The sequence below is a fragment of the Trichoderma aggressivum genome (assembly GCF_033847375.1).
Source record: "Trichoderma aggressivum f. europaeum strain CBS 100526 chromosome Unknown scaffold_068, whole genome shotgun sequence".
NCBI lineage: Eukaryota > Fungi > Ascomycota > Sordariomycetes > Hypocreales > Hypocreaceae > Trichoderma > Trichoderma aggressivum.
The window spans coordinates 17,449-41,812 of NW_026946434.1; the positions used below are offsets into that span (position 1 = coordinate 17,449).

The 24,364-nt window shown below is 50.8% G+C and overlaps 10 protein-coding genes across 10 annotated transcripts; 6 read left to right on the forward strand and 4 right to left on the reverse strand.

Moving 5' to 3' along the window:
• Positions 1-31: 31 nt before the first annotated feature.
• On the forward strand, positions 32-781 carry Triagg1_10223 (uncharacterized protein; the record flags this gene model as incomplete). Its single annotated transcript, XM_062894271.1, has 1 exon — positions 32-781. The coding sequence occupies one exon, from the start codon at positions 32-34 to the stop codon at positions 779-781; it is 750 nt and encodes a 249-aa protein (XP_062750790.1).
• Positions 782-1,639: 858 nt separating this feature from the next.
• Positions 1,640-3,373, forward strand: Triagg1_10224 (uncharacterized protein; the record flags this gene model as incomplete). Its single annotated transcript, XM_062894272.1, has 3 exons — positions 1,640-2,486; positions 2,564-2,776; positions 2,844-3,373. The coding sequence occupies 3 exons, from the start codon at positions 1,640-1,642 to the stop codon at positions 3,371-3,373; spliced, it is 1,590 nt and encodes a 529-aa protein (XP_062750791.1).
• Positions 3,374-6,019: 2,646 nt separating this feature from the next.
• On the forward strand, positions 6,020-6,954 carry Triagg1_10225 (uncharacterized protein; the record flags this gene model as incomplete). The annotated part of the gene is made up of 3 exons (XM_062894273.1): positions 6,020-6,282; positions 6,353-6,746; positions 6,850-6,954. The coding sequence occupies 3 exons, from the start codon at positions 6,020-6,022 to the stop codon at positions 6,952-6,954; spliced, it is 762 nt and encodes a 253-aa protein (XP_062750792.1).
• A 1,281-nt stretch (positions 6,955-8,235) lies between these two features.
• Positions 8,236-10,388, reverse strand: Triagg1_10226 (uncharacterized protein; the record flags this gene model as incomplete). Its single annotated transcript, XM_062894274.1, has 2 exons — positions 8,236-8,374; positions 8,443-10,388. The coding sequence occupies 2 exons, from the start codon at positions 10,386-10,388 to the stop codon at positions 8,236-8,238; spliced, it is 2,085 nt and encodes a 694-aa protein (XP_062750793.1).
• A 1,413-nt stretch (positions 10,389-11,801) lies between these two features.
• Positions 11,802-13,340, forward strand: Triagg1_10227 (uncharacterized protein; the record flags this gene model as incomplete). The annotated part of the gene is made up of 1 exon (XM_062894276.1): positions 11,802-13,340. One exon carries the CDS (start codon positions 11,802-11,804, stop codon positions 13,338-13,340), a length of 1,539 nt encoding a protein of 512 aa, XP_062750794.1.
• A 619-nt stretch (positions 13,341-13,959) lies between these two features.
• Positions 13,960-14,814, reverse strand: Triagg1_10228 (uncharacterized protein; the record flags this gene model as incomplete). Its single annotated transcript, XM_062894277.1, has 1 exon — positions 13,960-14,814. One exon carries the CDS (start codon positions 14,812-14,814, stop codon positions 13,960-13,962), a length of 855 nt encoding a protein of 284 aa, XP_062750795.1.
• An 822-nt stretch (positions 14,815-15,636) lies between these two features.
• On the reverse strand, positions 15,637-17,049 carry Triagg1_10229 (uncharacterized protein; the record flags this gene model as incomplete). Its single annotated transcript, XM_062894278.1, has 2 exons — positions 15,637-16,905; positions 16,972-17,049. The coding sequence occupies 2 exons, from the start codon at positions 17,047-17,049 to the stop codon at positions 15,637-15,639; spliced, it is 1,347 nt and encodes a 448-aa protein (XP_062750796.1).
• A 984-nt stretch (positions 17,050-18,033) lies between these two features.
• Triagg1_10230 (uncharacterized protein) lies at positions 18,034-19,244 on the reverse strand (the record flags this gene model as incomplete). Its single annotated transcript, XM_062894279.1, has 5 exons — positions 18,034-18,224; positions 18,285-18,471; positions 18,562-18,704; positions 18,769-19,144; positions 19,200-19,244. 5 exons carry the CDS (start codon positions 19,242-19,244, stop codon positions 18,034-18,036), a joined length of 942 nt encoding a protein of 313 aa, XP_062750797.1.
• A 1,043-nt stretch (positions 19,245-20,287) lies between these two features.
• On the forward strand, positions 20,288-21,492 carry Triagg1_10231 (uncharacterized protein; the record flags this gene model as incomplete). The annotated part of the gene is made up of 3 exons (XM_062894280.1): positions 20,288-20,519; positions 20,590-20,718; positions 20,789-21,492. 3 exons carry the CDS (start codon positions 20,288-20,290, stop codon positions 21,490-21,492), a joined length of 1,065 nt encoding a protein of 354 aa, XP_062750798.1.
• A 941-nt stretch (positions 21,493-22,433) lies between these two features.
• On the forward strand, positions 22,434-24,258 carry Triagg1_10232 (uncharacterized protein; the record flags this gene model as incomplete). The annotated part of the gene is made up of 3 exons (XM_062894281.1): positions 22,434-22,620; positions 22,690-22,972; positions 23,064-24,258. The coding sequence occupies 3 exons, from the start codon at positions 22,434-22,436 to the stop codon at positions 24,256-24,258; spliced, it is 1,665 nt and encodes a 554-aa protein (XP_062750799.1).
• Between the last annotated feature and the right edge of the window lie 106 nt (positions 24,259-24,364).

The following is a 24,364-nucleotide window of genomic DNA, read 5'->3' on the forward strand; positions in this document are numbered from 1 at the left end:
ACCTGCAGCCGCACCCCCTCCCGCTACAAGCATGCCCCCAAAGCTTACTCCAACGCATTTCCTCTGCATACCCCTCGTTGGGGTGCCGTTGGCCACAACTCTTGCGGCGTTCCGGGCCGACGCAACCAGTGCCATGAGCTTCGGCCTACCGGAGGACGCCGTCCGGCCCTTGGGGACGCTACACCTGACACTGGGAGTCATGTCTCTGAAAAGGGACGGTGTAGAAAGGGCAGTGGATATACTCAGGGGCCTGAAGCTGAAGGAAATACTCGCCGAGACGAGATTGGCCAAAGATGCTAACACATCTGCCGCTGTCTTGGCATTGTCAGGCGGCAGCAACGATGGCAGTCAGCCCTCTAAAACAAACGGCCTGTCTCTGACAATACGAGGTCTTCATTCAATGCAGCCAGCAGAAAGAGCTGCTGTCCTATACGCACCTCCTTCGGATCCTGAAGGCATTTTATACAACTTTTGCAAGCAGCTACAAAAGCCATTCCAAGACGCTGGATTAATGATTGACGAGAACCGCCCGCTACTGCTTCACGCCACCATTATCAACACCATATATGTCAAGAATAATTCCGGCGGCGGAGGAAGAGGGAAGAAGCGGGAAAGGCTGACAATTAACGCACGCGACCTGTTGAGTAGATACGATGACTATCTGTGGGCCGAGAAGATGCCCGTCACTCGTGTGACGCTCTGTAGAATGGGCGCCAAGCCCATTCCAGGAACAGACGATGCGGCATACGAAGTTGAAGCGGAGGTTGAGTTTGAGCCTTGATGTAGCTCACGGCTGAGTATTTGTTGGCACATGCCGGTAATGGCCGTCTGTCATCGGTCCATGGAGCCGTACGAGCAAGCAGTTGATTTTACATTATTGAGATCACCCTTGAATAAGCTCAGCTATATTTGCTCTGTCAGCGAATGATTTCTCTTAAAAAATCGAGATATAACTTTGTGCCAGCAATCAGCTGGTGTATGAAGTTTTACATCTCTTTTGCGCATGTGCGATCGACTTATACCTCTCGGCTTACAGAGTGTCAACTCACAGTCGTTGGACGCCAATATGCCATCCCGATTTGGGCAATCTTCAAAACCACACAGCATTGGTTGATAAATCAACTGATTTAATATTGAATCAACTACGCGACTAATTGAATCGCCCGAACACAACCATCTATCGATATTCGCCCGCAGTTGCAACCTTTTATTTTGCTGCATTGTAGCAAACCAAACATATGGAATATGGAGCCCAACAAGACGCCCCGCGCCGCCTCCGAAATAGCAGCTCCGCTCCGGCCTTGTCGCCCAGCCCCTCCAACTACCTTGCACAAGCTCTTTTGCATATTTGTGATCCTGGCATCTCACGGCCTTCCAGGCAGCCACCAAACCAGCACGTCAAATTAATTTCCTTTGCTTTTGCTTTGTCTGGGAGAGCGGGCAATCAGGGGAGCGGGCCATCTCCTGTCGCCTGCCGCGAGCAACAAGCAAAAGCTGCCCGAGTGGCCTGCTGGACGCATCAGCCATCATGCCGAGGCAGCATCGTCCAGCCCTCCACTTTGGCATCACCTCTGCGACCTAGTGACGAATCGACACGAATCCGAGGCGCGACGAGACGAGACGAGACGAGACGAGAAGCATGAACCCATCTGATAAGCGCCGCGGAGGCGGGCGCAGCAACAGCACCGGGCCCGCCTGGCGAGCCGGACACGCATCGCATGCAAGTCGCCATGGCAGCACAGCGAGCAACGCCGACAACATGCCCGTGATGCCGCCTCGCGCGGCCGTGGTCAACACGAGCTCGACGGGCGGAGACGATTCTCACAACGCAAGCGGCACACTCGCGGAGCGAAAACGAAAAGAAAAAGCGCGCGAGAGAGACGGTGTAGCCAGCAACTCATCTTCCTCCAGCACCGCCAGGGGATCCAGTCCCCATGGCGTATCCAGCAGTAACGCCAGCAGCAATAGTAACAGCGGCGGCGGCAGTCCGGTCTCGAAGCAGTACCGCCGCTCGCAACAGTCAGAGGCAGCCGCAACGGCCCATCTCCTCCGCGAGAAAGACGACCGCATCGCATACCTGGAAGGCGAAATGGCCATCATGGAGCGCGAGTTCCACCAGGAGCTCGACAAGCTGAGCCAGACGGAGAGCGAGACGGCCACCTTTTGGCAGGGCAAGCACAGCGCGCTGAACCAGCAGTACCTACGCACCGACACGGAGCTCAGGCTGCTCCGGGCTGAGGTCGACGTGCGCGAGGCCGAAAGAGAGGAGCTGCGGCAGGGCGTCGAGGTTCTGCGGCGCGAGCTGCAGGAGAGAGACGACGAGATCCGGAGGCTGAGGGGCCAGGTTAGGGGCTTGAAGGACTTTGTGAGCACAAGCACCAGGACGGACGATCAGACGAGCGACGAGGTGTTTGGGGACGGCATGACCAAGCTGGGCAACGGGCTGCAGAACTGGGTCATTACGAACTTTCGAAAGGCAAAGCTGGGTGAGTGAAAGAATTTCCCATGCCCCCTCCATGCATGACGATTGTTGGAAAGAAGGGGGGGCTAACGAGAAAGGCAGACTTGACCAAGGCCAGCGACGCCACGCTCACAGAGCTCGGCCAGCTTGTGCCCATGTACGAAGACCTCATCCACACATCAAAGGTTCACCTCTTGCAGTCCATCGTCTCGAGCATCCTCGTCGAGATGGTCTTCAACGCCTACTACGTTGGCCTATCAGAACAAGATACGCAGCACATTCAGCAGATGGAGCAGCTGCTCTCCTCATTATGCGGTCCGCCCACCCCCCCTGGACGAGAAGAAGAAAAACAAAAAAAGAAAGACTAACATGGAGAAAACAGCCTCGACCGACGTCGTAAACCAATGGCGCTCATCCACCCTTGCGCTCCTCCGCCGCGAGGCACACCACCTTCACGATAACACAGACGCGTTTGCCGAGGCCGTCATCTCCCGCATCACCCAGCTGCTCGACAGCATCATTACTACTACTACTTCTTTTCCATCATCGTCATCGTCATCGTCATCGACATCGCCATCATCAGCAGCAGGCCCCGCAAACTCAGCAACGGCCCGAGACTCGGCCCTCCGCGTGCTCATCAAAAACTCCATCGAACTCGCGCGCCTGCTCGTCGTGCAAAAGGCCCGACTGCGGGTGTACATGCCCGGCATCCTGCCTCACCAGCAGGTGCTGTTCGAGCCGGACACCATGGAGGACATGGGCGGAGAGGAGGACGAGGAGAACCTGGCCAACCGGGAGATTAGCTGCGTCGTCTTCCCCGGCGTCATCAAGCACGGGGACGAAAACGGCGGGCACATGCAGTTCCGCAACGTCATTGTCAAGGCGAGGGTCTTGTGTAGCCCAGAAGAATAGAAACCAGGGAGGAGACAGACAGAGAGAGACAGAGAGAGAGAGGAAACGTTACCAAGATTCCAACTGTAGCCTGTGTGGTTCCTACAAAGCCACAGCCCACGAAAAATAAAAGGCAATCTAGGCTCCGAAGCCACCATGAATAAACAAAAACCCGTCTTTTCGCTTTTCAAAGAAAGGATCCCCGGCGTTTTTTCCCCCCATGCACCATTACGTCGTCGCTCAGGCCCTCCGTGTCTCCGTGCGAGGCGGAACCCCCAAAGACTGCTCTCAGCCTAGAGCGGAGGGCCGGGAGGCGGGCCGTGAGGCCGAACCCGCCACCATCCCAATCCCATCCCATCTTACAGCAACCATCCACAACTCAAAACCTCATACTCGTACGATACAACGTTGAAGTGTGCCTGGGACTCGCGGTCGGCTCTTGGTTGCCAAAGTAACAGGCATGTATCGCTCAGACCGGGGACTGGTTCCTGTCTTGTTGGGTTGGTGCCCAATATGGCGTCTGCCTGCGGAAAGACATGCATCCGTCCGTATGTACGGAGCAGAGCGTGAGCTGGAAGGAGGAGTCTCTTGAAGCGAAACGGGAAAATGCGAGCAATTGCATTCGCCAAGAGATGATCCGCGACGTCACTTTAAAATGGGCTCGAGGCACAAACGCAACCCTTTCTCGTGTCTGGCTCGCCGGGAGCCTCTTGACCCCCATGTCTAGGTTCCTTCTTGTCTCTTTTCGCCACCCCGGGACAACGTTAATTAATATCTCGAGGTCACGGGAAGCAAAAGAGGCAGACAGGAATAAGTCATCCGACACCTAGAGGGCGTCATACAGCAGGAACTACATCAAGTCAATAGGACTTTGTTGATTGATTGAGAAAATTTATCGGAACGGGCTGTGCAGTCATGAATGATGCGTGTCAGTCTCTACACCAACGTTGCCCCAATCGCAACTAGTAGATGCTGCTACTGTACCTTCTGTGTTTCGTATTTGTCATGCTCGTGCAAATGGCGTCTGCAGGGTGCCAAGAGGAAAGAATTCACTAGACTTGTCCCGCATGTCAGTTCCTTAGCTACCTTTGCCCGTGGCGAATCTTGTGAATGCGAGCCAGTGTCACCGGAAAGACACCACGCCTACGCTGGAAGTAAAGACAAGGTATTCGGCAACCTGACAGCTAGCCCAAAAACAGAGCGATCAGCAATTTTCGGGCTTCGATACAGAGAGCAATATGCACCGCTGGCACCCCGAAACTGCTCCGTACTGTACTCCGTAGCCCCCGGAGAGACCCAGCACAACGGCCACTCGCTATTTTGCGTATTCACCCCCGTCATCGTTCCCATCGTATCGAGAGCTCCAGGTCTGACTTGGGTTGGCGGGGTTGTATCCAGATAGAGAAGACAGCGGGGACCCCACCAAGTCGGAGAGCCGCACGATTCGAGCTGGATCTGATCCCCCCGCGGGTTTGGTTTGTTTCTTTGCCCGTCTGGAGAGAGCCCGAGGCACGGCCAGGCAAAACCGGACGCCGTTGCATAGCGCTGGCTCAGTAGCCCGAAACCCGCTCACAGCCATGGTGTGCTCCCCGTCCGCTGATTTGCCTGCCAAAGCTGTGCAACAAGTTGGCTTTACCGCCGTGCCGCCAGCTTACTACAATTCACTGGCCACAAGAGACGCGGCCGATTGATCAAGGTCGTAATTGCCTGGCAGCCTTCGTCGTATATCGGTGTGAAGCTGCCGTTTCATTCGTTGACGGCGAGTCGGCCCATGACGCGGCCCTAATTCGACACCTGAGCTCGTCCTCGGTCGTTCTAATGAGGCGGGAAAGGAGGAGAAGAGCCATTGCCCTGGACTCGATGAATGCTGATTGCTTAACGGCTTGTCACGGCTCCCAAAGCTTCTTTTTATTGCACACGTATAAGTTGGTGGCAGCGTGTAGATATCATCCATGCTGATTGCTCACAACCGTCTTGTTGGCCAGTGAGATTGGCACCAACAAGCCGTTAGATGTATGCGAGCTTCCAGATGACCAGTATATACGGCCGCCCACCGAATGAACGGCTGAGACCGCTCCTTACCACATAGTTTCCATGCATCCATTTGGCCGTCGACGATCTGTGTTCATGCCCGATAAGCGTCGAGTACTTTGGTACCCTCCTCGCATTACCTGCATACATACCTACCACCTACCTAGTAGTAGTAGGCAGTATGAGCTGGTAGTGGAGTCCAGTCAGACATCTGCATCCAAAATTAAAACACCAAAGTCGCCCAGCTCTTTTCCACTGTTCTCTGCACCTCTGTCAATGGGAAAGGACGCAGAGTAGTAAAAAGAGCTTTTTTCTTCTTCAACCACCACGCCTGCCTCGGGCTTTTTCTTCTTTCTTTTGCGAGAAACAGGACGGCACCCGCTGCCGTGTCCAAAGACGCTTTCGCACCCAACTGCAGTGGCATAAGCACCACGGCCCATCCATTTGCCTGGTCATCTCTTGGGTTATCCCCCGCCGAGCTTCCATCATCGCAGCCATCATCAGGTTGCTTGAGCACGGAAACTTGTTGACACAGTAGGCTACCGAGTCGCTTGTTTAACTATCAGAGAGCGATCCTGGGTAGGCCTGGTAGGTGCAAGCTGAGCTATTCCAGAAGACCTGCAGTGACCCTTCAGCATGGAGGGACAACAACATATTCCTTCGGCTGAAGACATAACCCGTTTCCTGGAGGAGCTTGAAGAGACGAGGATCCGTTCCACGGTAATAGGAAGCTCCGACTTTGGCCAGTTGGAACCCCGCCGTGTCTCGATACCCTCTAGGCATCGTCGCCATCGTCGCCCAGAGCCACACGTCATGTCCATCACAAGTGGTGAGACTCGTCGCTCTTCCATCTTCGACCCCGTCGAATCTTCATCCTCCATTTCGTCGGTCCTACCAGGGTATGTCCTTGTTGCCTTTTCATGTTTCTTGCCTTGGGCCAACCCGCTGATGTGATTCTCCACTGCATAGGCAACGGCTCCCGTGCGAGTTCTACTGGTATGGCAATTGCGAAGAGACGTTCGATCTCCGAGACATCGACGGCTGGGTCGATCATGTTGCAGCCCACCACCTCGATATGATACTGCCGAGAAAAAGCTGTTGCTGGTTTTGCGATGAGGTCGTGTTCCACGCCCAGCCGGAAACCCAGCAACAGTGCCGACTCCGCTATACGGACAGAATGCATCACATTGCAGGCCACTATCGCCGAGGGGCAACTCTCGCTGATGTTCGTCCTGACTTTGACTTTCTCGACCATCTCCGGATCAACGGGTTGATATCTGAAGGAAGCTTCCAGCGTGCTAGAAACTTTCACGAAGCACCTCAGCCAAGAAATGGCATCAACTCTGTGCCGCCAGTTTCAAGAGTGGGTCGGGGAGCTGTTATAGAGGTGAGGTCTCGCCCGCTGCGTCGCCCGCGAGGTCGCCCCGAATCTCACACCAGTTATCGCTCATAAATGCGTGCTGCAGGGCCATGGTGCATCATCCGAGAGTCGCAGTCAGACATCTGCTTTGATGTTATGTCTGCCGTATCGGTCGCCGTCTCGGCTGTCGTCTGAAAACGGCGCTCAGTAACGTGACGCGGGATGTCACAGCGGCTGCAGATCCGGAGATTTGTGTCATGATGGTGATACGATCGACAGGACGATCGATGTCACTGATTTGCGTGTCTTTGATGGGCTGGCCCATCGCTGTGCGTCGGGGTCAGGGCCATATATCAAAGACGCATCTCTCTACTCCATTCACGTTAATCTCCTTTGTTCACTTCCCTTCTTTTCATGGCTGTTTGTGTGGACACGGCAGACGTACCCTGGTGGTTTTTCAACAGTATCTGTGTCATGGTAAATGTCTTGATTGTTATGAGGCGATTCGGATTGCTGCCGGTTTTTGAATAGGGGGGATCCGGCATCTTCTCTTTGACGCCGTGTGAATGCGGGCATCTAGCGGACAGACTCTGACAATGGGCTGCATGATTGAGGTTTCCAGGTTCAAGTTCCAAGTATCAGGTTTAGGTTGATAAAAAAAATAATTGGATTTCAAAGGATAAAAAGAAAAAGGAGATGATGATATTGCCACCGTGACTGACTGATGTTTGCCGCCTTCCGCGCGTCGTCGTTGCTTCGCGTTATCCGAAGGCAACAGCCAGTAAAAAGCGGGCGGTCAAACCAAAGGAAGGTACGGAGAAATATCGATTATTTTCTCCATCAATCCATAAGGATATTTAGGTGGTCACTTCAACCTCCAATAGGTCAATAGGCAGATATTGATGCAGTTCCACCAGCGTGGCAAACATCTTTCTTCTTTCTTTTTTTGTGGCCAGGCATCGTGAATCAGGGCTCTGCATGAATTTTTATATCAAAAATTTTCGCCTATTAGGTAGCAACTACGCCGCCTAGAGCTGAGCCCAACGGCGCCAGCTGTTTAAATTGCTCATCGAAAGACCGGCCTAGTGATACTTCGTACGAACCGGGTCCTTCGGTTGAAGAGAATAAATCTACGCTTCGGCAGAAGAAGAAAATGTTATGCTTTGTTGGCACGAGTACCGGAAAAGTGTGCGTATAAGTGTCTTGATTATGGGTACAGGAGGCTGTGCCGGATATCGGCCTATCACAAGCAGAGTGTTGATAGCTGGAAGCAAAAGGTATGCTCACCCCTTGACAGCTGTTGGTCACGCGCTCATTCATCAGTAATATGGGTATGAATACGGCACGATGCGTAAGGTCTTATTCCATGACTACTCCATAGCGGGCTGTTCCGCTGGTCTGCATCACATAGAGTGGCCCCTTATGCATTGCCGTTTCAACTCAAGGGGAAATGGCCGAGCCCTCTAAGTCTCACTACCGATGTAGTGAGATTCTACGTCATTGGCTTGCGGATAATTTCCAAGGGCCGAGAGCTCGTTTTGCTTGACCACTCCTCCGGGTTCCTCGAATCTTCAGAATCCTCTGCTTTCTGGATGGGAGACTGCGATGGCCCAGAATCGACATCCTGCTTTCTTTTCTCCTGGCAGTTGAGAGTAAGGTGACGTCTATATTCTTATATCTTGCTTCATATTTCACCCACCTTTCAAGGCCGGGAACGTGAATTCCCAAAGTGGGCAGTGCCAACAATGTCAGAATTGGCTCCGAGCTTTCTCCTTGGCCAGACTCTTCAACGCTGTAGAGGGCAGGCAACGAGTACCGCACCTTGCCTGGAGCGTAGTGTTTGAGAATCTTTTCCAAGTTGGCACGTTCTCTCGGGGGTAAAGCCATTCGAAATGGCTTTGCATAAGAGGGCAGAAAGGGAAGTACGTGGAACTTTGCGGCGACACAGGCGCTCACCCGAATCCAGAAGCGCCCATCCCACAATTTGGCGGTTTTCCACCCACGCCAATGACCGTATCGGCTTGGATGATCGCCATCGGCTTCCAACTTGAGGACACCTGCTCTATAGTTGAGGTAACCGGGTAATTTCCGCTCGGGCAACGGCTGCCTCGAGGAATATGGTGCTCTCGATAAGAGCCACGATGCTGAATTCATCTTGGACACAGGTTCAAAGAGCACACCTGCAATAGAAAAGGCCTTTGGCGGCGCTATTGGCACGGTATCGACTGTCTCTGACAAATCTGGGAAGAGCCGGTCTACAACATTGTCCAGATTGGCGAGAGGCGGCAGATGGAGCTCCGGGGTTACAAATGCAATGAGCTTGCGAATTGCCATGGTGGCAATCAGCCGACGGGAGCGTCTGCGTGCTTCTTCTCTGGCCTGAGCAAACGGCCGCCTCATTTGATGAGGTTTTTCGCTCCAAATCGTGGATACGTCCACGAGTAAAGTACCCGCGTTTGGATCGAAATCCTTGATAACCCCTTCTCGAGCCAGCAGTCTATGGGCTTCAGCCTCCTCTAGCTGAGCCCTCCGTCTCGATCGGTGAGCCAGTGCCAGAACAGAGGGTTTCTGCAGAGCCTTGGGCAACGTGTGGGCTCTGGTGAGTTGCCGGATGGCATTACGGGTTGTGAGTGTTGGATCCGTATTGGTGCGATCTTCAAACCATTGGACGCCGTTGGCTTCACACGTCGCAATCAGCCTATTCTTGTCAAACTCCAAGAGTGGCCGGTATATCATAACTCCACCATCCTCACTCTGCAGGGGAGTCAGATACGGTACGCCAGGATCAAATTCTCGGGACAGATGCCAGGGAAATGGCCTCGCATTTTCGTCGAAACTGAGGTATGACTTGATCTGACCCCACGGCTCTGCTTCTCTGTCATCTTTTAGAGAGAACCGTAATCGCTTCATGGCACGGGCCGGTGGTTTGAAGCTTAGGAAGGGATGCTTTTGTTTCTGGTCATCGAGGAGGCCACTTTTGTAGACGCTATGCAATTCGTAGCACTCTGGAATTGCATTGGCTTGCCGTATGCCTTGAAGGCCTCGGTATCCATGACCGGCGAGCAGCCTCATCAAGACCGTTTCATACTGATCATCCTGATGGTGCGCGAAAAAGAGGCTGGGGGCCTGGAGATATCTACAAGTAGACCCAAGAGCTTGATACCGCATAGTACGAGCAACACTTTCGACATTGGGCAGCGTGATTGGTTCAATGCCATGCCACCTATGCTCCCTCCAGTTCAGGGACTTGATGAGGGCCTTGAGACCGAGTCGCTTCAGCTCCTGAGTGACGCGGGAAGCTTCTTGGGAACTCTCTTCCCTCAGCTTGTGGTCAACGACAATCCCAAAGGCACTCTCGGTGGGGTTGTCAGCTATCCTGATGCCCCTGTACATCCTGAGGAGGGCCGAGAAGAGGTATGCCATTGCCATTGAGTCTACACCCCCGCTGACAGCCAGGGCTATTGGGGGGAACGAGGTCAGCTGTGAAATCATCAAGAATTCCCTGTGGGACTTGCCTATACGCTGTGGCCGGGCATAATAAGCCGTAGGGAACCGCGGCCGGCAGGTTGCCAGCACGGCATCGCGGAACTCGTTGACGGAGATGGGCTTTGAGGCGTGGTGGAAGGCCAGCGTCTGCGAGCTCATTCCACCAGATGCTGCAGCGGCAGCTGGGGCAGCTTTGGACGCCACGGTAGCACGGTCAAGGGGGTTCCATATAGAGATTCGGGATATGGAGACCTATGGTATATAAGCACCTGGAAAGGCACAGAGAAAGCGAAGAGCGATGGACAGTAAAAATTGCTTGGTTTGGGAGGGATTGAAGCTAAAATTCAAGGTTGCATCCCAGCTATTTTGGTTGGTGGGACAAGGGAGGAAAAGAGGCGAGCTAGAGCCGTGGTGGGTTCGGGCTGTAGCTCTCAAAGTGCCGCTGTTATGCCGGCTCAACGAATGGATCAGACGAGGCGATCACAAGCCAAACATTTGATTGACAAGCGGGTGCTGGCATCCAACCGGCTGGCCAGCAAGCCGCTGCTGTCAGGCACATGTTCTTTTCTTCTTTTTTATCTCCTCTTGTCGTTTCAGGGGTGCCTAGGTAAGGTCAAGATCAAGACGGGCGTGAGAGAATTCGCGCCCCGGCCTGCTGCATGCCCGTAGTGCACTCTGCTTGCTGTACTGTACTGTACTGTACTGTACCCGTATACAGCATCAATCTTCACATGGCGAGCTGCCTCCCAAACCCTCAAGGTCTCCATCTACATGTATAGAGTCAGGAGCACGAGCCACTGGCCCAGCAAGCATCGGACCCCTCGTAACCGCGTATGTATGTACATCTACCGATTAGTACGGGGCATGCATCACGTAGGTACGCGCATGTGTGTCCCGTCTGTAATTGTGTGCTGGGGGATGGACTGCCCTGAGGTGGATTGAATGGAGCTTCCAGGTTCCCTCAGGTTCTGAAGCAGACAGCCCTGTAACAAGCCAGACAGCGCATGCAGCCGCTGATTTGCCCGTCGCCACCCGAACCTACAGGCGACCGGCGTTCCGGTTTAGCGGTCTCGGGCCTGCATGGCGAGGCTAACTGCAGCGGTTGCGCCAGCGAACAGGTTGGCCGTGGCCCACCGAGTCTGCCTTCAGCTTCCATTGATGCATGCGCACGACGGCGATTTTCATCCATCCATTTCAAACTCATCTTCTGTAGCGCGTCTCTGTGATTGTCGTTTTTCCCATCCCTTATCCCTCATATCGCCATCCTGCTTCTTCTCTTCTCTTCTCTTCCTTCTTCTCCTCATCTCGCACCTCGCGCAGGTTTCGCAGAGTCGGCTTTTCGAATACTATCTGGTGACGCTTCGTTCCCCCACTTCCACCACTACCAGAGAAAAAAACAAGGGCTGGCTGGCTCAACTCTTCCTTGCTCATGCAGCAGCGCCAATCAAGCTGACTCGCAACAATCCAATCCAATCATCTATACCCCCCCAGAAAGCACGAAACAAACAAAACAAACAAACATCGACCTCTCCGCAACCGCACCATCTCGCAATCTACAGTCGCCTCATCCCCATGGTCTCTCAACCCGATCCCCCTTCGTCTCTCGCAGCAATCCGCGGCACTTCGTCCCTTGTCTCGCGCCCGTCTGCACGAAGCAAGCGCTACAACCGCTCACAGGTCGGAGGCACCAACTCATACTTACCGCAGAATGAATTCCCCGTCTTCTCCCACAGCGGCGATGTCGAGATCCTGATCCGCGCCGGGCCCGTCGAGAACCGATATCTGCTGCACCGCCACACGCTCACCAGATGCAGCGGCTTCTTCGAGGCCAGCACTTCGTCCGAATGGTCGCGAGCCCAACCACTACTGCCGAGCGGTCACGAGCTGTCGAGGATCGGTGAGGACGGCACCGCAGCCGCAGCAGATGGAGATTCTGAGCTTGGAGGAACCACGCCCACGAAGAAATGGAGATACGAGCTGGACTCGGGCTCAGGCGACAACGACATCCCCATGCTGGTGCAGCGGGACGAGCCTCGAGACGACGGGCGCTCGCTCGGGTCGTCTCTCTTCGGCCCCGGACCCAAGACATCATCGCAGTCGCGCTCACATCACAAGAGCAGCAGCTATCCGTCAAAGCGCGACTACTCTCGCTCTGTCATGAGCCTCGGCGCCCAGCCCCAGACTCTCTCGCAGGCCGACGAGGATCTGCTGCGGGATTACGACAACCTGTTCCGCACCTTTTACAACTACCCGCCCGTGCTGGACAGCATCAACGTTGCCGACGCCTACGTGCAATGCAAGAGCCTGCTGACGCTGGCTGACCAATACGACGCCCTACCCGTCATCGGCCCTCGCGTGGACCACCACCTGCTTCAGTTCCAGTCCCGCCTGTGGAAGCAGATCGCAAAGTACCCCATCTCATACCTCCGGCTCGGCTACCTGGCCCGCAGCAAGGTCATTTTCCAGGAGGCCCTGATCCACGTCGTTGGCCAGTGGCCCGCGGGTGAGCGCAGCCTGCGCGCCACCATGCCCGACATTGTGCTTGACATCATCGAGGACAAGGTAGACGAGCTGGAGGAGACGGTCAGCCGCGTCGAGGGCCGCCTGTTCCGCCTCAACCTGACCACGTCCCGCGGCGAGCGCGTCAGCCCCAACAACGGCTACCTCGACTGGCTGGCCACGAGCCTCTTCCGCCAATGGATCGCCGACAACACCACGCCTCAGCCACCCCCCGAGTTCCGCCGCCCGGGATCCCGAGACACAAACCGCCCCGCCGCTCCACTACCAACTTCTCCTCCGGCCCCGCCTCTCACCGCAGTCGGGCGGGCCTACCGCACGCTCGGCTCCGGCAATCCGAACACGTTCCTCGGCCACGACGAGTGTAAGAAGTTCCTCAAGCTGACGCCCGAGTTCTACAGCCGCGAGAACCTGCGGCGCTTCGAGAAGCGCATGGACGAGCTCAAGGCCATGGCACGGTCCGTCGTCCGGCCCCTTATGAACAGCGGCCTGGAGCTGGATTTGAGCGGCTCCAGCCGCGTTGCCGATAGCATCGGGTACTTGACGTGCACCGAAGTCGGCAACAGAGACCTGCCCTGGACGGTAGATGAATGATGCCTATATAAGAGAAGCAAACTTATGAAGAAAGAAAGAAAAAGGAGCGGAGTACATATAATGAGAAAAACAATGACAATATGAGCGAGCATGGGAGGAGTGTTGCATAACGGAATGACAATGATATATATGCATGCATGCTTTGTCGACATTTTTTTTCTTTTTTTTTTTTTTGCATATTTGGCAGAACATGAAATGATATGAGTGAGACGAGAGAGGGGCGAGATGAGATGAATGGATGATGATCACGTTATACGACAATTTTTTGATGGGTTGGCATGCCTCGATTGCATCGCACGAAATGAATAGGCTCCTTTTTTTTTTGGCTTCCTTTCTTTTTTTATTCTTTTTTTTTATTCTTGTCTTTTTCGAGTTTATATGCCTCTACTTCTGGTTGTATAAGATTATACCCCCTTTTTTGTATTAGTATAATTTATAATACATTACATCCATTTACGTGAACAAAAAGTGCAAGAAAGGGTTATACTCTCCGTTACATAGATTCAGAGATCAATACAGTCTATTTTGCATGTCTAACTGTAGTGGCATATCTAGATAGCAGCCATCCGTCTCTTCAATCACACGGCTCTTCTCTTCCTTGTACTCCAGTTCCTAACAATTACCAGCCCTGAGCAAAGCCGTCAATCGTCGTCAGAAGGAGATCCTCCTTAAGAATCTGATCCTTCTTCGCCTTGAGTTCATCGATATCCCACTCAGCCCAGACAAATCTTCCGCTCAAAAACTCTGCTTCGTCAGAAGCAAGCCAAGCAAAGAACTGGCCCGCAACCTTGCCATCCGTCATACCGGTCGGCGGCTCCGGAGCACCAGACTTGGAGAAGCCGTCGGATTTGATGCTGCCGGGGTGGCAGTTGATGAATCGCACGTCTGGGTGTTCAAAGCGGATGTGTTCGAAGATGCGTGCTTGGCCCAGCTTGCTTCCCGTGTAGCCTGACCATCTGTGCATTGGGAAACGCATGTGAGTGGCGAGGGTAGAAACATTGAGGACAATGGCACTCTTGCCTTTGGGCTTGGCTCTGAGGAATTGCTGGGTGACGGTGGCCGTGCCCAGGATGTTAATCTCAAAGCCAGTCCACCAACTCTTCAAGTTTTCTTTGATAAAGGGGCCTTCGTCGGGGAAATGACCAGCGTTATTAATCAAGACATCGGGAACACCAAATGTCTTAAAAATAAGCCCAATCTTTTCTTCATCGGTAATGTCAGCCGCAAAGGCCTCGAATGCGGTGTTTGGAAAAGCCTCCTCAAAGCGTTTCTTGGCCTCGTTGATACGCTCAAGGTTACGACCAAGGAGTCCGATACGCTGTGCTCCCGCTGCCGCAATTTCCCGTGTAATGTGTTCGCCTACGCCTCGACCAGCGCCTGTGATGAGGAAAGATTTGCCAGTAAGCGGATTGGCTGCCACTGCCTTGGTAAGGGCATCATAAGGGCTAACGTGGGTTGTAGCAAAAGAGGCCATGTTTTCAATATGAGAAGGTGTTTTTGAGAGTTCTCTGTAAGTGAAGCAGTTTCTTCATCATGTCGGGTTGACTATTTATATTGTTTGCCTGTAGACTGTAGCACAGCGTTTTGATCCCCGCCGTATCTGTTCAAGACAAAGGTTACCCAACCCTATTGCTAAGCTCGAGCTACCGAGAGGATTCAAGAATCGCTTTCTTTCTTACCAATCATTGTAATGGCTACAAAAATACCACGATTGAGCGCTTTTGTTGTTATCAATAATAGGTGGCTATTACTCAGCCTAGGCGGGATTATGAATAAAGATGCCGATGCCAGTTCAAAACCAGTGTTAGAACAAACACGTAGTGTCTTCCTATGTAGTCTCACAAGAGGCAGTCTAATGATGCGATTGAAACTTGATACAAACACTACGCATCAATACCATGTTATACATGTGCTATTATCGGCTGCGTTGAATTCGCGATAGCAAAGGGGGGGGATACAAATTGGCTAGGCTATGATATGCAATTCTCGGTCAACATGTTTAGAAGTTTCTTTGAATCTTTTTAAATTATTCATTAGGTAAATACGCTTTTTGGGGGTTCCAAAAATTACGCATGTTGAATCATATGAACAAAAGACAGAATCAACAACCTCGTGAGATTATTATGGTAATCAAAGACTACAATGCAAATTTCACCTCTTTTCATCAACATGACACCTCTCAAATGCAAAGCTCAAACGCCTTACACCGTTCCACATTGTGAACACTGCCTGTTTGGACTGAACTCCGTTCTCAACAACGTTATCCCTTGTTTGCTGATCAATTTCGTTACAATTTTCATCCAGGCGGAACAGAAGCGGCTTCGATCAAATCAGGTAAACGGTCTTTTCGATACCCAGGCCCATAGGCTAGGCAATGTGACGCTTGAGTAGCTAGAAACCGTATAAAGGTAGATTCCGAGAATCTCACAGTCCGTTTTGCAGAGGCTTGTTGAGTTGGGATTGGCGCAAGTCTTCTTCCTCCTTGTGGCACGGCGGGGAAGAACACGTTTGCATTAATCAGATTGGGCTTTCTCGTAGGATTGGTTTCCATCTGTGCTTCGCGAGACTTGTCTTGTTGCTCCAGATCGATTTCGAGGACATCTTGAGTTATCCTCCGAAGTCCATGGTGTAGTAGATAAGCCTCGACGCCGCTCGCATTAAGCAGCGACTGTTGCAGGCTGGGGCTATGTTGCTTTTGTGTTTGGATGTCACTCCACGCATCGGAATCCACGGCAGGACTCAACGTAGGAAACCCTTCACTGTCCTGGGCATTCAGGATCTGAAATCCCGTTATGCCTAGTCGATAGGCTTCTCGTTGCCCTGGTCCCAAGAACCATCGAATGTTGAATAATAATTCATCTCTAGAGTGTAACTTGAGTGCATAGCGAAATATATCCTTGGCCGCATCTGAGCACAAGGGGTCGTTTGCCTCTAATAGAATATAGTAGACATAGTATAAAGTGGCCTGGATGATGAGGGTACTCATTGACTGAGCTACGGGATGTCCAACGACCTGGCCAAGAGTAGCCGTGTATGAAAAAGGTAGATCTTTTGTCCAACCGTTTCCCAGTACGTTGGTAGGGGATCCGGTAAGCTCGGGAAACGAAGATGGAGTTGAGTCGAATTGATCAAGAAGACCCCATAGGTTGTTCGGATTCTGTGAATTCCAAATCGGCAAAGCTGAGACTTGTTGGGATGAGCTTGTGTCTTCGACGATTGCTGGTGGCCCAACTGCCCTCTCATTACCGGGATTCCAGGCCAGTTGCGGAGTTGGTTGGCGGATGTCACCCTGATTACCAGTGTCGGGAGAGTCCCACCTCGGGTCCGACGAACTTGCAGCTAAGGTGAGAAAGGTGTGGATGGACTCTTGGAGCCTCCCTGCCAACACAAGGTCGTTTTGCTTCTGATTCGACTGGATAACATGGTTCACAAGAGTGAGGAAGGTATCCCCCATCCGGTCAACTATGTCTTCAAGTTGAGATATTCGAAGCTCGCTTGCAACTTCAGTGGCCCGTTTGCGAGCTCTGAATATACTTTGAGCCTGTCGGTTCTTTTCTCTTTGGATCTACAATATCAGGTAAGCTCGCACTGTTCGGTTGGGTTGTCAGAACAGCGAACAGCACCGACGAACCTTTGCGGATGAGTCGGCAATGTTCCCTTCTTTCCGAGGGCGCCCTTTGCCCCTCTTCGAGACTCCCCTTGTGGACATGTTACGTCGAAAGGCAGTTGGACGATGGGGTACCACTGCCGATGACGGTCAAAACAGTCAAGCATGCCGTTTTGAAGCTGAGAGACGGAGCAATCATTGAGGCGAATTTCTCTGACTAAGTGGTAGAATGCTCCGGACATGAAGGATTGCTTACTTATCAGTTGCTTGTAAGCTGAAGGACTTTAGAGTTTAGATCGGTAAATTTACGTATAGCGTCCGATTGACTGAGCAAGGTTGGTTCGTTAGGCACAAGCCACCAATCGAGATTGATAACTCTTGAACTGTGCTGATCGCACCAATGAGAGCTTTTTTCATCTGGCTTATACCGGCTTTGAAATTCGTTGTTGCTTTAGGCTATTGGCACTATTGTTTGCCAGGGTTGTTTCTCTCATACATTACAGATCCAAAGTCGGTAGGTAGAGCACATGGGTAGCTTTGTCAGTTGTGTAGATGATGTTATTGTTGTTACTAACACTGCGAAATTGTTAAGTTTGGATGACTGATTAAGTTGGATGAAGAGTAAGGTTAGTGATAACCATAATATGCCTTACGCGAGCAAGCTAACAGTGAAAAGGGTGGCAATTTGACAATAATTTACACACAGAAACAGACCCTACACGGTCGGAAATTCCGGTGAATACTACAAGGCTGGATACAAATGGAGATGAGGTCATTCACAGGGTACAAAAGCTCACACATCCTGCAGTTTCAATATTTCACCTAGTTGCTACACAAATACGATACTCTCCTGCGTAAAAGAACAAGTGCAGAGTAACTTATTTTCCTATTCTTAAACATAGCTACTGACAAGGTACCTATCCGGCACAGTTCTCAAAGCGATTGCAAATCACTTGCTGACAAAACGAAAAAACTCGGTCCAATCTTGTGCCGCGATCCACTGTTTCCAGCTCGTAAGCTCTACTACCTGCAAGTTGACAGCGTTAGAAAGCGTCATTTGCTATATAGCCAGGATAAGATTAAGATTTAGAACCCTACCTTGCTCATATCGACTATTGATATCTCCGTTTGGATTGTTCTCAGATCGCCCAGTTCTTCCAGACATCTCATCTGTTCGTAAATCTCCAGAGCCATGAATTCAGGCCCTCCAAGTTGGCCAACTCTGTCGATGAATTCTTTTGACGAGAGTGTTTCAATCTTGGCCTTGACACCAACAACTATAATTCGAGTCAGTGGGTGAGATATTGCAAACTAAGTCGTGAATATTGGATGATTACCATCTGCCCATTGCCCAATTAGATCTTGGGCGGAAAAGAATTCGCCAACAATTATAGCCATCTTTTGAAAGTAGCTTTGCGGCTTTTCCATAACTGCCCCAAACACTTTGCCCAAATCTTCGATGCTCAAATATGACAGATTCGAGGTACCACCGTCGGGGTACCATGCAACATATTCATCGCCAACCTATAGGTTCACACTTAGCTTTGACCAATTAAAAAGAGTACACACTTTGTTGCGTGTATAAGTATCAAACTGAAAGAGAATGTCACGTACCTTCCTTGGGCCCCCAAGCATTGGGTAAAACTTTTGGTCAAAAGTAAGATAGTTCTCATAATATATGGGAGAGAATATCAGGGTTGTCTTTGCCCACAGATCCGGCTTGGCTCTGATGTAATGATTAAGAACCGCTTTAGTGTCTAACGAACGTTAAGCCTAGTAATAAGTCGAGAACGGGCGCAAACATGATGAAAAGGAACATACTGAAATGATACATGTTTCTCCATTTCATGTTGGATAGAGGTGCAAAGTCCAGCAGAGTTCCAAAGACAAAGTGCTTCAAGCTTTTTGTATGAGCAGCAACCTCGATAGCCGTCATTCCATCTGTGATTTCTGTATTGAGGTTGGCCGCAACGGCATTGGTCTGAGTATTCCAATAGTCCGTAACTAAGAAGATTACTTCTGCTCCTGAAAACGCTTCTTCCAGACTCTGCCTGTCTGCAAAGCTTGCCTGAACCAAGGATACATTGGGACCTAGTGATAAGAGCGCCTTTGCATTTTCCTTCTCTGGAGACCTTGTAATGGCGCGGATTTTAGCATCAGGATAGGTTTTGGCAAGATGCCTCACGACGGCACCTCCCTGGCCCGAAATTAGTCGACTAACGCTTGCTTGCAAAAGCAGTAGAGTGAATTACCTGCTGGCCTGTCGCTCCAAGGATGGCAAATGTTTCGTATTGCATGGCTGATGATGAAGTCAAGATTTTTAACTATGACAAAGAGGAGTTGTGTAGAAGAAGAAGACAAGCTTTACGCCGTGGACGACAATCATTTTTATAACTGAAAAATTCTACCGAGACAACTACAATGTTCATACCGTCATTTGAGTTTACCATAGAGAGGAAGAGAGAGAGAAAGTATTCATTCTCCTTGATTATTGGGTAGATTCATAATGGTGGCGTACAAGTTGCTTGAATGCACTAAGGAGGTCAGAAAAAGCTTCAGACCGCAAAACAAATAAGTGCATACATACAGCAATATAAGCACTTAACTACTAAGTTTATCTAGTACCTTCATAAGGAAATATCTATTCAGTCAGTACCTGAAGTTAACTATATAACTATAGTAGCAGTTACTATAAAAATATAGATACTGTAGTTATTACAAAAGAAATATAAATATAGTAGTATTTATTAGAGAAATGTAGATATAGTCGCAGATACTGGAAGAACGGGCTGGTGTATAATTTATGGTGTGGGTGTTTATAATCTTCTTTGTCTCGGGTTTTCTGTCTCCCATCTGGTAGTCTAGGATCTGACGCCAACGCGGGCGCTTGACAAATGATCCCGAAACAAGAAGCCAACCACGGCAGTTACTGAAACACTAGACGAGAACATATTTAATCATACCTTGTAATGCACCTTTACTGACGACATTAGTCACTTTGGCAACTGGTTTATGGAAAGCCATCGATAAGCCAGAATAGATGTTCGGTTGTTAATTAGAGTTCAAATAGTGTAGAGCCGCTGTCTGTTTCTACGCAAGATTCCAAAAACACATTATTCAAATGCTCCGGTAGGGCCAACTCTATCTCATAACTGAGAATGAATCCAAAGCGATATAGCTAGCTCTTCTATTGAATTCAAGCCATCTGTCAACCTGCCGCCACCTCCATACATGTATGGCCTCTTTCCATAGACACAACGAACTATATAAATGCTCATCTCTCTCTCAGTCTTTCATTAAGCAACGTAATTCACAAAACAACGAGTTTCTACCACCCAATATGACCATGAAGGAAGCCATTGTTCTGCCCAGCTTGGAAGTCGAGATTCTCGACAGCCAGATCCCAACTCCAGGAGAAGAAGAGGTCATTGTGAGAGTTGTGGCAATCGGGCTGAATCCGATTGACTGGAAAGGTGCAGACCCCAAAGTTGCCATTCAGCTCCACGGACACTTGAAAGCAAAACAATACGCAAACCCAGGCAAGGATGTTGCTGGCTACGTGCACACAGTTGGTACGACTATCCCGTTTGCTGCTGCTTATAGACAGGAAATGGCATTGTATAATAACATATGGCTGCTTAGGGTCCAAGATCCACGAATTCAAGCCAGGCGATCGCGTCCAGAGTACTAATCATGGAAGTGGATTTGCCGAGTACTCTGTTGGCCCAAGGCACACCACTTACATCTTACCAGACTCGGTATCTTTTGATGGTATGTGTATCCCATAAATACCCATGATGTTACCCCTAATCAATCGCTAACGCGGGTCGACATTTACAAGCTGCTGTTACGTTCGGACTGAGCTACATCACAGCTGCATTGAATCTGTACAGAGAACTACGCTTGCCTGAGCCTTGGGTCCCAGAAGAAGATCCTACGCCTCTCGTTATTTATGGTGCCGCCTCGTCGATTGGAGCGTTTGCAGTGAAGCTGGCCTCTCTATCCAACATCCACCCCATCTATGCCGTCGCAGGACGAGGAGCAGATTTTGTGGAGTCGCTTCTCGACAGCTCCAAGGGGGATCGTGTCATCGACTATCGCGAAGGCCCAGATTTTGTCACTGCAGAGATCCAAAGACTAGCCCCGAAGCTCGAGTATGCCTTAGATGCTATCAGCACACCTGATACGACGTCTGTCGTGGTTAAACTCATGGATCCTGTCAAGGGGCGTCTCAGCATGGTCCTTCCACAAGAATTACCACCGCAGGTCGCTGCTGGGATTAAGACGACTGTGTCTTTTGCACCGGCACTCTGGGAGCCAAACGACGTCAACAGTTCCGAGGTTGAGAGCAGGGAACTTATTGCGCTGAAGTCGTTTGCACATGTGTATTTTCGCTATCTCTCCGATGCTTTGGCTAATGGTATCATCTCGCATCATCCTTTTGAAGTTGTCGACGGTGGGTTCGGAGGGATTTCGAGAGCGCTGAAGGACTTAAGAGACGGCAAGAATAGTGCGAGCAAGTATGTTATTCGTATATCTGAGTGAGATGCTATTGCATCAAGCTCTCTTATATGGACTAAGGAGATAGAAAATTTTTCGAAGAATTTCGTTATAGAGCAATAGACGTGTGAACGAGCCTTGTCACAATACTGCAGTTCATGTTAAGAGGATATTTTTGACCCAACGTAGAATATTATCATGAAGCTCGAAGATATATAGCTGCGTGGAAAGACTAAAGCATTGTTTGGACATTTCTACTGCTTTGTAGAGAATTTTGATTCGTCATAGTCGAAAAGCCAATAGTGCTGATTATTAGCTAATGTGCAAACTTGGATGACATTCACTTCCATACCACGAAGAGAACTATTTTTCTTTGACAGCTGAATTATTTATAGTCTCTATATCTATTTCAGAATTCATATCTCAGAAAGCGGACATCTTAGTAACATCCCCGATTGAATTTGTCAACCCATCCTAGCCGTCAAACTAGCAACATATCTAGCCCCAAACCCCTAGCCAGACTATCACCCACGGAAGACATTAATAACTTTCCCGTATCTCTAAATAAACAACGCACAGAGATTTATAAGCCTATCAGGGGAAACATGGCATAACAAGCGTATCATCGTACGCTGTTTGCCGGCTTATATGCTTCGTGTGGACGTAGTATCCCATCTGTCTCCGAAACTGAGCCACGTAATAAGGTTGACGCCCAATCTTTTTCTCTCCGGGGTTCCACAAGCTGGCTTTTGACAGGCAGAATGCTTTGGAATCTTTCTCTGTAGCTAAGCAGAACGATTGTAATTCAAGCGTTTAAGATTTTGTATAGATTATCTAGATCTCGAGTATATGATGAGATTCAGCCCGCGCCATTCTTCAACAGAGTACCATCCCCAAAGACCTACAGTTGGTCCAAACTGTCCAAATTAAAACAAAAATAAGAAAAGGAATCTCCTTTATCACATCATTCAAGACAATCCAGACCAATGGATCCGCCCAAGCAAGCGGCCCCAGTCATATCAGATGGCAACACATCCGACGACACGGAAAGACAGGGGCAATCCGAAAATGAAAAGACAACCGACACTTCCACGCTTCCATTGAACCAATCCATCTCTTCCTGGAAATGGTATTCCATCTGCGTGGGGTTGTACCTCACCGCCGTTCTATATGGTACGGCCTCGACGTAAAACAAAAAAAGATATTGCCAGCGTTCTCAGTATACTAACAAAACACCTACAGGCCTAGACACCTCCATAGCAGCAGACGTCCAAGGCCCCGTCTTGGAGTCTCTAGGAGAGATCGAGAAGCTGTCCTGGGTCGGCATCGGCTTCCCAATGGGCTCCGTGGCTACCATCCTGTTGCTCGGCTCTCTCTATGGTTCTTTTGAGATCAAATGGCTCTACCTCGCGAGCATCATCCTGTTTGAAGTAGGAAGCGCGGTATGCGGAGCTGCACCGTCGATGAAGGCCATGATTGTCGGAAGAGTTGTGGCCGGAGTTGGAGGAGCCGGAATGTATCTTGGGTGAGACAACAAAGCCCCAGCTTGATATACACACCTCGTATACTACTGAATTCTCAAGAGTTTTCATGCTGACAAGGTTTGTATCATCTAGCTGCCTCCACTACATCGCCGTCTTCACCAGCCTCAAGCAACGTGCCCTTTACAACGCCCTCGTCGGACTCTGCTGGGGAACAGGCTGCATCCTTGGCCCCGTCGTCGGCGGTGCATTCGCCAGCAGCGGCGCCACCTGGAGATGGTCGTTCTACATCAACCTCGTCCTAGCCGCCGTTACAGCGCCCATCTACATCCTCTGGTTCCCTCGTCACAATCCCCAACCTACAATCCCCTCAAGGTCGAAGTTAGCAGCTGTTGACTGGGTTGGAGCCCTTCTGAACGCATCCACCTTTACGCTCTTCATGGTAGTTCTAGCGTACGCTGGCACCGCTTGGGATTGGAGTTCTGGAGGTTCAATCGGCCTTTGGGTTGCCTTCGGCGTTTCCCTCGTCAGTTACGCCGTCCAGCAGGCCTTTTGCATCTTCACGTCCGAGCAGAACCGGCTCTTCCCCGTCCAGTTCCTCAAACGACGCACGATGCTTCTCCTCTACTTCACAACTGCGAGTGCCTCCGCAAGTCTCTTCGTGACGGTCTATTACGTTCCTCTGTTCTTCCAATTCACCAAGAACGACTCGGCAATCAAGGCCGCCGTACGCTTACTGCCCTTTATCACGCTCAACGTCAGCTTCACCATGTTCTCAGGCGTCTTGCTGCCGGTGTTTGGCTATTACATGCCGTGGTACATCCCTTCAGGGGCCCTCATGCTGATTGGCGGCGCGCTCATGTTTGTCGTGACGCCCAGCACCAGCGTCGGTGCGATATACGGGTTCGAGATTCTCATAGCCGTTGGCTCTGGTCTTACGGCGCAGCTTGCCTACGCAATTGCCCCGGCCAAGGCACAAGCGCACGAGGTTTCCGCCGCCATCGGATTCATCAATGTGGCCCAGCTGGGCTCCATCGCCATTGCGTTGGCAATCTCAGGTTCCATCTATCAAAACCTTGGTCTTAGATTTCTTCGAGACGCCTTGCGGGAGTTTGACTACAGCCAGGCGGATCTCAAGTCCGCCCTTGCTGGTGCCAAATCTGTTGTCATGACGCACAGCGATGAACATGTTAGAGAGCTGGCTATTGGTGCGATTGTCAAAACCATCAGTTCGCTCTATGGTCTCGTCATTGCTGCAGCGGCTTTGACTCTGGTCAGCGCCGTGTTGATGAGACGCGAGAAGCTACAATTAGAGGTTTCAGCGGGCTAGTTTAACCAGGCTGCTATTACATATACTATTGGTTTTACAAGAAAATTGATTTAGATAACGGATTTACATATAGATGGCATAAATTGAGACATATAGATTATGGTTA